The following is a 12,573-nucleotide window of genomic DNA, read 5'->3' on the forward strand; positions in this document are numbered from 1 at the left end:
GCGGCGGGGGCCAGGGCGTCCGGCTGGTCATCTCTGGTCTGCTCAGCCGCACAGACGGCACCCGGGCGCGGTGGCGAACACCGGCCGCCGCGACAGGTGAGACGGCAGAGGGCGCTCAGGGTGGATCCTCAGAGGGCAGAGCTGGGACCATCTAGGGGCGCCTTCACGTGGAGTCTGCTAGAGGGCAGCAACACGTGAGGACTTGGTCGAGTCCGCCGACAAACCTAACATAAACTAACCTACTATGGACGTCAACCCCTTGAGACCCCACTTTTTTGCGATAATTTTAAATGCGTGAACTCTCGTTGACGATATTCTGGCTAGTGTGTTTCAGAACTGCCGAAACTTTTATTACTAAGGTATTTTGACGCCAAACGATTATGAAAGGTACTTCTCAGTCACTGTAATGCTAAGGTCAATTCAGGCCGGGCAGAGGCTTGCGTTCGGCCATACTCGAGCCCCGCCAACAGCGCCCATCTGTCTTAAGTCATCTACCAGCGCCCGCTACCGCTACCAGCTACCTCGCACCATCAAGCTTGGATGGAGCGCGGGACGCGAGTGACCGGACGCCGGGAAAGGAGCGACGGAGGGGTAGGGCGGAGCTTAGCGCTGACGTCATTATGTGGCTCCGCCCCATGAGCGCGTAGCCTCTACCCAAACAGCAGATTCATTCGTGAAATTTAACATTACGAGTAAATGAGAAGTACCTTTCATAATCGTTTGGCGTCAAAATACCTTAGTAATAAAAGTTTCGGCAGGTTCTGAAACACACATTGCCAGAATATCGTCAACGAGAGTTAACGCATTTAAAAATTATCGCAAAAAAGTGGAGTCTCAAGGGGTTTGACGTCCATATTAAGCTAAGGTAAGCCAACCTAACCTAACCTAACCTAACCTAACCTAACCTAACCTAGAGAGAAGTGGAAAGGTCAAGGCTGTTGGCAAGTTCAGACCATAACAGACCGCCAATAGGTGCACAAGCAGGACTATGAGTTTAACCAGCTGGTGTCCCCACTGCCTTGCCTCATGATCGGCCGCTCGCTCCGCGCCGCAGGGCCCGTGAGGAGGCGTACGAGCGCGTGCTGGCCGGCTGCGAGGCACGACACCTGCGGATGGTGAAGGAGACGCAGCGACTGCGCTCTCTGCTGGGCTCCGTGCTGCGCGCGCTGGTGGCCGCCTCCCAGCAGGTGAGGGATATGTGTCGCCTCTCGGCAGAATATGAGGGGAAGCTGCTGAGTCTCAGTACGGGATGGAGTGATCGTTTCTAGTTAGCCTGGGAAATTACTGCCCACTGAGCAGTCTATGATTTCCTTCTATCCCGCTTCTGTCTGATCTCCCGTTAGCCCTCCTGCTGTGCGACAGTGATTAACACGTTGACACGTTCGGTGACCTCTGCGGCTGCCAGGTGGCCTGTGAGGACGGCTGCACCCTGTGCGGGGACCCGCACGTGCTGAACGCTCTGGAGCTCGGCCTGCCGTACGACCCGCTGAGTGAGACCGTCGACAGTCTGGTGTCCTGTCAGCTGAGCAAGCTGACCCGGCTCTCAGAAGTACGAGGTGAGCAAGGGCCAGTCCGAAGGAGTGCCATAAAGCAGCCAGGTTCAGTCCATGGTGGAGCTCGAAGGGAGCCAGGCTCAGTTAAATTGTTAACACTTGCTCTTCAGACGTCCTTGTCGCCGTACAGATTAACGACTATGCCACCGACAAATATCTGTTTAAAAAGTCAGAATACGGTAATTTAACATAGTAATGTAGTTGTTTGGGAGCATGCCATAAAAACTGAAGCTTATTTACAGTGGTGCGTAAGCCATCTGTAAGTGTGAAGGCAACCTGCTCACGGCCTCCCATGCGTCCGCTCCAGAGTCGTCTGGGGTGACGGTCGGCGCCGACTCACCGCGGCGGGACGCTCAGGAGCTGCGCCAGCGCCTGGAGCAGGCAGAGAGGATGGTGCAGGAGCAGCGGCTCCTGATCGAGGCCAGCACAGGTGCGGCCAGACCGCGGCTCCAGAGGGGAGGGGGGGGGGGCGAGCAAACGAGAGACGAGTGAGTCGTAGAATTTGACCGTGATCATGCGCTTGTTAAGTCGGCCAGTTCACCGAATTGATGGCTTTGTATTCGACTAACCGCTCGTTATTGCTGATTTGATTGTTGAGTTCTCTGAAGTTATATCGTTACTTTTCAAAATGTCGCATAAAGTTCCGAAAACACCTTTCTGGCGCCACTGGGTTGTGATGGCTAATTTTCCTAATGTCGTCAACGCTGGACCCAACTACACTGGCCCACAAAACCAGAGACCTTGGCCTCGTTTCATAAAGCGAGTCCGTAACTTACGCCGGTTTTTGGTCTTGTATTGCAAGTGCATGTGAAGCGATGACGATAGTTTGAATCGTTGAATTTATTTATCATGCAAGCAAGAACAGAAGGGAGAAGGGGAAATAAATTCATCGCTTCACATGCACTTGCAATAAAAGACAAAAAAAAAACGGCGTATGTTATGGACTCGCTTTATGAAACGAGGCCCAAGGCTCAATATGGCGGCCAGCGCCAGCACTATGGTGATTGAATCTGGGGCTAGACTGGGCTACAGTGCCGCATAAATATAGCATGCTCTGTCAAATTTACGCTGGCCATCTGTATTTTCTGTCATGTGGCTGCGTCCTATTTAAAATGGTTATTCAGATCAAGGTAGCCATCCTCTCACCAGTAATTGCCAGCTGGTTTGAAATAACGATATGGGCCAAGCACTACAGTATGTGCCTTTTCTGTTTCCGACTCACTACCGCTGGGTCATTATACGGATTCCATAACCACTAAAACACGGGATTGCCGCTAATTCGTGCTAATTGGTATCAGCGCGGATTACATAAAGGAGGAACCATTAATCGGTTTGCCGATGTCTTGTGAATTTCGTTTGCAGGTTTAGCTGCCAGTGCACGAATAGCGGGCCATATTCTACACTCTAACAGAATCACTTTTGTCTGTTTCCTGAGCGGAGATCCGCTTAGACATGTTCTATTAATTGGGTCTCGGTCCCATGCAAGTTTAATCCAATCCCTCAGCACTTAGACAGACACTTAACGATCGAATCCGATCACATTTTAAGGCGTCCTTGATTTTGGTTTGCATTTTAGCTTCATCCGCTATTGCTTCCGCGAATTTCATCGATTTTTAGGTTGTAATGGGCTTGTCGAGCTTCAGCTTAACGCTAGCTTTGCACAGTATTTCGACTTCCCTCAGGATTTTCGATGACCATCCAAGTTGACTTATTTGCTCTCCACTGCCTTGAATACCGACCACATAACGATATCGGGCCAGATTTCATGGAGCGGTAGTGCCGGACAGGACGGATGCCGTGATGGCCGACCAGGCTGGCCAACTCGTTAGCTAATGCAAACGGCTGCGGTCGCTGGGCTACTGAGCTCCCCCTCCCCTGCCACTGCGGCCAGTAGGCTACTGGGTCCCCCCCCCCCTCTGCCACCGCGGCCGGTGGGCTCCCCCCCCCCCCCCCCGCCACCGCGGCTGGTGCTCGCCGTCGACCGCGGCGTCCCACTCGACTAATTGTCCGTTCTCGACGGACCCACTGGCCGGTCGTTGGCGTGGCGGTTAGTTTCAGATCCTGTCAGTCGCAGGTTTGGGGTGGCGGGTCGAACTGAGAAGAGAACTGGGGGACGCGACGACTTTAGCTGGACTGCTGGAGATATAATCGGGATGAAAACTATTTCTTTTTGTCAGTCCGTGTCCTGTTAGAGTACGATGATTGGTGATAACCGTTTTCCACGTGTTTTGCTTTGTTTTACATTGATTTCCCTCCTTTTAAAAATAGAGCTATTTTAAATTGCGCAACTTTACATTTACGTAATGAAATCAACGGAAATTCGTTTATCCTATCGGAAATTTTAAAAGTTATGTTGTAGTATTGCCCCAGGCACCGCTCCAAGTTCTAGAGCAGGAAGAGCATGAATTAGCCACGGTTGATTGGACGGAACCTGAAGCGCATTTTAGCCCACAGATCTTGTACGCGATAATCGATAAATACCTCGCGACACTCTAATCCGAAGCAGCTCGACACTCCACCGACCGGCTGACGGGTGGACCAGTGCAGTACCTATCCGCCTCAGTATTAGACCTCTGCCGCTACCAGACGCGCGCGTGGTCCGTTGTGAAATCTTGGGTTATACGAGTGTCTGGCGGCGTGGCGCCGTGTTCGGTAGGGCGTCGTTCGGAAGTTTTCCAGGAGGTCAGTGAATGTTTGTGTCGAGCTTTGGGTGGATTACGACCTATATGCTTGACAAGCGGCCGGGACTTGACAAGCGGCCATAGGCAACTTTGACTATTATCATCGACTATTTAACCATGACTCTGAGCCACTGGGAAACCTTAAGCCACAACAATTTGATATAGTGCATGGTCCTATCGATGCTTCACATCATATTACTCTCTACTCACTTTCACCCTTTGCTGGTAAAAGGCGACATGGTCTGTTACGGCATTTTTCCTTGCCCCGACCCAGGCGGTAAGCACCAAAGCACCCCTGTGTCCGCAGGCGGGGACACCTGCGACGACTCGTTCCAGCGGAACGCCTTCTTCGTGGAGGAGCGCGACGAGCTGGCGATGCGCGAGCAGATGCTGTCCGACCAGCGGCAGGCGCTGGCCCGGGAGCGCGATATGTACACAGAGGCCGTGCTGCGGCTGGGGCGAGAGGTGAGCGGGCAAATTGGGCTATTTTCTGTATCAGTGGACTGGCTCCGCAGCAAAACATGCTTCAGATAATGGTCCATCTATGCTTGCGTTGTTGATGTACCTGTAGCAGGTGTTGGATTTGAGACTCGAAGGTATCTGTGCCAAGTATTGTTTGATTGCCGGAGCTCAGTCGTTTTCATCGTTGAAGGTACGGCTCTCCAGGTATTAAGTGGTTGGTTGCCAACATCACAATAATAGATCTGCATTGATGAATACGTCTAATGGCTGTTGAAAACCACAGCCGAAATGTGTGCACAAACCCTCTTCTCATTTCTATTGAGTCATTTTGCAGGAGTGTCTCTGTCATTTAAAGTTATTACACCAAAAGTACATAGGCTAACCAACCGCTCTTTTGCTGGAGGGCCGTACGTAGGCTTTTGGGGGTTCAAATGGCTGCAAAAGTTTCTTGTTTATTTTTCCTTGTTAGGTTCCCACCTTTCGCTCGTCCGGCGTTAAACTAAGCCGCCCGGCGGCGACCTTGACCCCCGCTATCCAATCAGACCGCACCGGCGGGAGGTCGGCCTGTTGACGACCGTTGCCATGGCGACCGAGCGGCGGCAGCCTCGGGCGGTCCGTGAGCGGAGACGGCGTCATTGTGTGCGCTCGTCCGACGGAAGGGCTCGGTGCCACCGACAGATATGGCCTGTCGGCCCCGGGGGTGTCGAGCACGGGCCGGGGTATTGTTACCGGTCTGTGTCAGTGACGCGCCGGTTCGGAGCGCGGCCCGGCCGGCAGCCCGAGCTGTCGAGTCAGGGAAGAGCTGGGAATCTGCAAATGAGCGATGGGTAGACAGAGCCCTGAAAGCGCGGCATTATCATAAGACTCATTATTTATAGTCCTGGGGGACCGGATTTAGTTCTCTTCATAATCAGCTTGTCATATGCGAGACGCTAGCGTCATATGTCATATGCGAGACTAGCTAGTGAAACGCTCGTGAAACGCTGTTGATAAGAGACCAGTTTCTGTGTGGTGGAAAAGTCCACGGAGATTAAATTTTTATCCTCCATTTTACTGCCTCATTCGCTACTTAGCTGAGACCCACATAGGGAATAATGTCATTCACGTCCTATCTTTGAAAAAAGAACACCTCTACTTTGGCACATGCATAAAGACTTCCGAGCGCTGACCTATCATTCAGCGTTTCTCGGTGGCCGTACTCTGTCCCGTGACCACTCTCGGGTTGGTGGGGCTCACGTCTGGGCCGGGCTTTGTTCCGGTCAGCCCTCTCCCGATGGTCGCGCTCCAGTGCTACCGCCGGCGCTGCATCAATCTGAAAGCGGCTGTCGGAGCCCGGCGCGACGCTCGCGCCGGCTCCGATTTGGATGTCGGAAATAGACGGTGCCAGTCGGGCCGGCCGCTGCCGCCTCCTGCGCTTCCCGCCTCCGCCCGGCACCCATTCAGGCCCGGTGTCGGAGTGCCGATTCACGGCGTCGGTCGGTGTGCATGGCTCCTAATTGGGGGCCAATGCCATGGATGAAAGCTGGGGGTGGTGGCGCCGAAGGTGGGCGATTAATAGAGGGTTGGGCGGCTGGCGGCTTGCAAACTACATGGGAAGTTTCGGCGCTGTGCTGGACCATATCGGTGCGCTGCTTGCAGTCGCGGTGGCTCGTCCACTGATCATAATTTAAGACTTTGAATAGCGTCATCCATGAACCATGGCTCAAGTAACGATACTACGTAAATCAGTCTGCTTACCTTTTAGGCTTTTGAAGAAGTTAAACGATTTTGGAATGATCGGCAGTCCTATCATGCATTCCTTGCCCAAAGGTTGATAGGGCGTCTTTCGTTGTACTGAGGTCCAATTACCATGTTTCAGCATTCTTAGCTCAGGATGAAATAGCTAAGTGTAGTAAATTTGATAGTGTAATTTGTCTTTTGAATATTAAAAAAAAAAACATACCAAAAGGCACTGTCTATGGTCCCGTCATCAGCCTTCGGACTGATGTTAGTCCTGGCTGACGTCGGCTGGCGCCCGTGGTGGTGTCAACTGGTGCCTAGTGTCGGCCCCCGTTCACCCTGCAGTCTCCGGTCTCTGTCCGCAGAGGATGGCGTTCGAGGCCGAGCGCGCCGAGCTGAAGAAGCGCCAGTTCCTGGCCAGCTCGCCGCTGCTGTCGCGGCGGCCGGCGTCGGCGCGCGCCTCGCCCCTACCCGCCACCAAGGTGGAGCCGCCGTCACCGACTCGCCGGCCGAGCTCGGGCCGCGACCACCTGCTGCTCACGGCGCCGGCACTGCGGGCCAGCGCCGAGCAGCTGCTCTCGCCCGGTGACGTCACCAGGCCGCGTCTGACGTCACCGGTGGGCCGCGGCGCCGGCGGCCAGCGCAGGAGTCCCTCGACGTCCCAGCGGAGCACCCCCGTCCAGCGCTTCCCCGCCAGGTGCGACCGGGGGTCACTCGCCGGGGGTTAAGGCGCTAGCCGCACACAAACTCAGTGTAATGCTGGAACTCGAACTTATCCATCCTTTTCCATTTTGATGACTTGTTTCTGCAAATGGTCTTATGCCACATCCCATTTGTCCTTGACGAAGAGCAAAGTGATTATATCGAATCCCTGATCGAAAATCGAATCGCGATCGGATGACTGCGGTAAGTGAACCGATCGAAATGCAATGAACTTTGCTTATCAGCCGCACTTTCCTGGAACAATTTGTACTAACAGTTTTAACATACAATCGGAGGAAATTGCATCAGGAGCGCCGGGAGCAGCTTTTGTTCAGATCTGTTCAGAGTAATTTTCTCGCTAGATAGAAATTACGGGGGAGATTACGCCAAATAATGATTGGATAGCAACATGATATCGGAAATTTACTTTTAATGCCAATCCTATTGAGATAAATTTGCCCTGTAGTTTCGTCTCCCGTGCAGGGATCTCATTCTTTTGCGGTGCATATTTATAAAAGTAGTGGCATGCGAGTGATCGTCCTCAAATGGCTGATATCCCAGTATCTGCCGCGGTGGCCAGTGCAGCGGTGGTAACTGGTATCTATATCGCTCTGCCGTGACCCGTGTCTCCAGCTCGGAGCCGCGTCTCTCGGGGCCGCGCCTATCTGAGCTCGGACTGCCGTCCAGCTTGTACAAACCGGAGCCGGGAGCGACGGCCACCGAGCCAACCGACAGGATGGTCGACGACGACCACTGCGAGCCATAGTGAGGTCAGTCCCGGTCTCTGCGGGTCAGCTGGGTCACTGAGGGTCACCTGGGTCACTGAGATCAGTCAGGATCACTGGGGTCAGTCAGGGTCACTGCGGGTCACCCGGGTCACTGCAGGTCAGCTGGGTCACTGCGGGTCAGTCATGATCACTGGGGTCGGTCCCGGTCACTGGGATCGGTCAGGATCACTAGGGATCAGCTGGGTCACTGAGGTCATTCAGGGTCGCTGAAGTGGGGTCACCCAGTGTCTCAGAGGTCAGTCAGGGCGACTATCATATGGCTGCTGAAATCGACTGGGATCCCGGGTCAGATCAGTGGCACCTGATCTACATGGATCTGGGAAACACATACGTCATCAAATACGTTACTGCGTGACAACCACACCAAAAACAATACATCCTTTCTCAGATAACTTGATAAGCACAATACGAGCATCCTTGTATTCGTAACACTCAAATCCACTAAAGCAAGTATAAACAAAGCTGCACTCTTGTGGAGACTGCTCCTCGAAGGTGGTTTCGACGAAGATGTTTCGACCCTGGATAGCTCGACCTCCACGCCTGTTCTCGTCCCTCCTTCCATAGTTCCATGTCCCGAGTCCGTTTGAACGTCCGACAGCCGCTGATTGCGGACGGGCCGATTCCACTCTCCGGCCGAGCCCGGGGGCAGTCGGCGGGAAGCAGCCAGGTGCTCCTGTCTGCCCGTGCTGGTCAAGTGATTTGACCGTTTCATCCATGGCTATCCATGATCAACTATCCGTTATACCTTGTATACTCACTTGAGATGGAGCTTGGGAAACGAGACCGTTTATCATGACAGTCAGGTAATTGCTACTGTTAATTAGACCTTAAAATAGTTCAGTTGATGCCGAAGAGTCGCTGTTGCCATTCCGCCCATTCCTATTAGTAGAGGCTTGAGTAGAGCTATTAGTAGCTATTAGTAGAGGCTCATTTGCTATGCTAATAGCGCTCCCTTTTATCATTTTAATTCTTCCAAATGCCATCCCTTGTAAAGGCTTGCACAATTGACATATACAGCCCCAGCTCTACTGCGGCCAAACCATGACCTGCATTAAAGTGCCCATCCCACCCCAAGCTGTCTTACCCAGCCTCATAGTAGGTAAGTTTTAAGAATTCCTGGCTTGTTCGAAATACAACTTATATCGAGGACACCATTCCTTATAAAACAAACCTCATTTAATTCCAGGACAGATCTGCCAGGCTAGCTCCCTTTGAATGCCGCCCGTGTGCCCCATTCCGGTTGCGGCGCAGGTATGAGCTCGCCCTCTGAACTAATCCCGGAGCTGAACTACGCTCTGTATTAATTATGGCCAATCGGCGCCGGTCCCGGGCCCGCCCGGCGACGCTTCCGTGTACCTGCGTCAAGTTTGTGTCATAACAGGACTGCGCCGCGTCCGCCTGGCCGTCTGATTACCGAACTTTGCGCGGCCGCGGCAATCAGGGCCGCGCTGCCACTGTGGCCAGACCGAGCCGCGTCCGCTCCGCGGGGCTCGTCACAGAGCGATTAAATTTACAGACGGATCTGTGGGTCACCCCCTGTGACGGAAGCTGAGAGGAATTTTACCAGTATGCCGCTAAGTAGCATTGCGGGGATACCGAATATGATGGGTCTGAAGCAAAACTAAAACAGAACAGAAAGGGGACTGAAAGGATGCTACTTATATAATGTAAACATCAACCGGTAAGACACAAAATGCCAAGGCAATGTTTGTCACATTACAGTGGCATTTATGTCATGTCAACCAAGCAAGCCACACAAAGCGTGGCTATTTTACGAGCCCTTCTTACCGGCGATTTCTTTGGATTACAGAGTGATTGATTGCCGAGGCATTTGATTCCGGTGCTCATTCTGGGGTAAGCATACGCAATTTTTGTAATAATCAATCATAAAACCCTTCATGCTGCCTCAACGTACACGAGCTTATGAAACACTTTACAGGCTATTTCGTCGATCGCCCAATTACAGTACTTATAGCAGAAAAGTTAACTTCCTTATAATAAGGGGAACTGGTTGGTAGACTGGCATCAGACGTGGAAAAGGTGTCCGGTGTAGATAGGAGGGGAGGTAGGCGTTTGCATACGCTAAATCGTTGGATTACTGAGTCAGCCATGCCTATGATGCGTTCCTTGTATAAACCACTTTCGTATCCTTCGAATTAATGGTATTCGTTTTCACTTCAGCTATGCTTGCAAACCATTTTTATTATGGTTAAACAATAAGGCCAGAGTTATCTTTAATTCTGTCACTTACTCAAAGTCTAACATTTTAGTTCGTGTTTTTTTTTTTTTACACCTGTTGAGACGAGCCCGATGCCCGACCATTTGATGATATTTTCGGTGTTGCCGTTTTTGCAGTTCCGGTGACCGAGGTGCCCGCGCCGGTCGGCAGGTCGGCGCTGATGCTGAGTGACAAAGCTGACAGTGAGCTGACGCGGTCCGGGCGTGGGCAGTCCCCAGCGGAGATCAGCGGGACGCCGCGCCGCCGACAGGTGACGGCGGACGACCGCACGGGATCGGAGTCTCATCTCCCGACCGCGGGAGATGTGAACGGGGGCCGAGCGAGCTCGTATCAGCACAGTGCCCGGGCGGCCTGCCGACCATGACGCCGAGCGAACCCAGTCCGTCTCCTACCGAACTCAGCCCGTCTGCTGCCGAACTCAGCCCGTCTTCTACCGATCTCCACCGATCTCTACCACATCTACCGATCTCAGCCCGTCTACTGCCGAACTCAGCCCGTCTCCTGCCGAACCCAGCCCGTCTCCTACCGATCTCAGCCCGTCTCCAATGGATCTCAGCCCATCTACCGATCTCCACTGATCTCTACCGCATCAATCGATCTCTACTGATTGCTGATGATGTCTACTGATGTCAACCGACTCCGAATGGTTTATCGATTTCCATTAGCCGACCCCGAGCGATCTCAAGTAGCACGCCATTCCGCAAACCGTCCAAACTCTGGAGTGATTAGCAGCACCTGTGGTGCATCACTCCTTGCTTTTGTGATCCATTTATCGAGTCTCATGTGCACCAAAAGAGAATTTATTTTTGTGAAGAATGTTCTGTTGTTAATGCAAGATTATCAACGATAATCACAAAACGGGTCCTGTATGTTCCAGTGTCATTATGAAGAGTTGTACACTCAAGGTGGCATGTAACCTGTTTTAAATTGTCTTGTTGATAAATAAAGTGCTTATTATGTTTGTTTTGACTTTGGCATTGTCCGTGGGTGTCGGTGAATGCGGGAGCCGATTTCGTCAGCACGTTTATCTGACGGATGCAGCGTAGTAGAACCTCCCCTACAGATCGAGAGAGCTGTCTATCGCGAATAATGGTCTATGTAAACAGTGGGATTTCTCGAGACAAATTTATTTCGTGTTGAATTCGGACGTCCGTTCGGTGGGCGTTGAGAGTTAATCGTTTACTTATTAACGGTGCTTAATTACCGACATTGCTTTTATCTGCACGCAAAACACACGTACATGAGGATTTATATTAATATGCCTACGTGTACTGGAATCGTCTGCGGCTTTCAGATGATCCTGTAAATGTAATTTTCCATTTTTTTTTTATCATGCCAAGTTTTTTTTCCAAAAGTAATTACCCGGCCGACCGTGGAGGGGTGGCAGCGTCACGGCGACAGTTGCCGGGGGTGCTGCAGGCGCGATGGCGGTGTCAAACATGGTGTCAAACATGGCGGTCACTGGAGCGAGAAAATGAGCCGTACAGCACGCAGCAAATGATAATTACTGTCGCTGGTGACGGCTGCATGTCGATATCGTTAGTATCGGCCGAGTTTTGATTGGAGAATAGAGATGCTCTATTCGCTGATGAGAGTCCCAACATACTACACCTTTTTGCAATTGAATTCAACCATTGGCCATAACTGTTTGAAGAGCCATTTCGACAATCGGCATTGAGCACAACTATTCCGGCGTCGTGTGTTTCATTTCAGCCATTCGACAAAACAGATTGAACACTCAAATGAGCGATCTGCAAAACAGTTTGACACTTCGCCATGACTTCGGCAATGAGCAAAACTCCTCGGCATTTGGTGATATCACTTCAGCAATGTTCAAAACAGAATAAATGGATATCCAGGCTGTTTTTTTTTTAATGGGTTTAACACACCTCGACCATTCACCACTTGAGCGTGAACATTATGTGCATTTCTAAGCAATAAGTCAGTCGTTCCTTAGCTTCTTTCTAAATGGAACAGTAGGTACGGTAATTGTCAGTCAAGCCATGCAGTACGTTTATCTTACCGGTGAGCATTGCCAATCAATGCCACCGACATTTTTTAAAATTACCTTTGACGTCATTTAGTCAAGTGTCAACAAGAAAAAACAATGTGCTCCCTTCGGGTTTTTGTTTCTGCTTGCAATGCTACACATACAGCTGAATTCAATATGTGAAATGCATGCATTGAAGTCATTTCCGTCAATGCACCATACCATACCATTCCAACCTAGCACGCCTACGTTGGTCGGTGGGCACTTCATAACAAAAGTTATAATTATGTAAATAGCCTATTCAAAGACGAGCTCTTTATTGGCACACCGAATAAACAAACTGCCATGGCGGAAGCTGACGAACGCCGTGCAATCTGCCATGACGGTCGCCTTGGTATCCTGGAACTCCCTCACGAGGGCAAGGTTTCGCCAATTTATG

The 12,573-nt window shown here is 51.6% G+C and overlaps 1 protein-coding gene across 1 annotated transcript; it reads left to right on the forward strand.

The window, feature by feature from the left end:
• The first annotated feature begins 1,025 nt into the window (after window positions 1–1,025).
• Window positions 1,026–11,105, forward strand: LOC122369845. The gene is made up of 7 exons (XM_043344917.1): window positions 1,026–1,187; window positions 1,406–1,556; window positions 1,861–1,983; window positions 4,542–4,699; window positions 6,781–7,112; window positions 7,751–7,887; window positions 10,295–11,105. The coding sequence occupies exons 1-6, from the start codon at window positions 1,113–1,115 to the stop codon at window positions 7,881–7,883; spliced, it is 972 nt and encodes a 323-aa protein (XP_043200852.1). The 5' UTR covers window positions 1,026–1,112; the 3' UTR covers window positions 7,884–7,887; window positions 10,295–11,105.
• Window positions 11,106–12,573: the final 1,468 nt, after the last annotated feature.

This window comes from Amphibalanus amphitrite, unplaced genomic scaffold (genome assembly GCF_019059575.1).
Source record: "Amphibalanus amphitrite isolate SeventyFive unplaced genomic scaffold, NRLGWU_Aamphi_draft 001078F_arrow, whole genome shotgun sequence".
Lineage (NCBI taxonomy): Eukaryota > Metazoa > Arthropoda > Thecostraca > Balanomorpha > Balanidae > Amphibalanus > Amphibalanus amphitrite.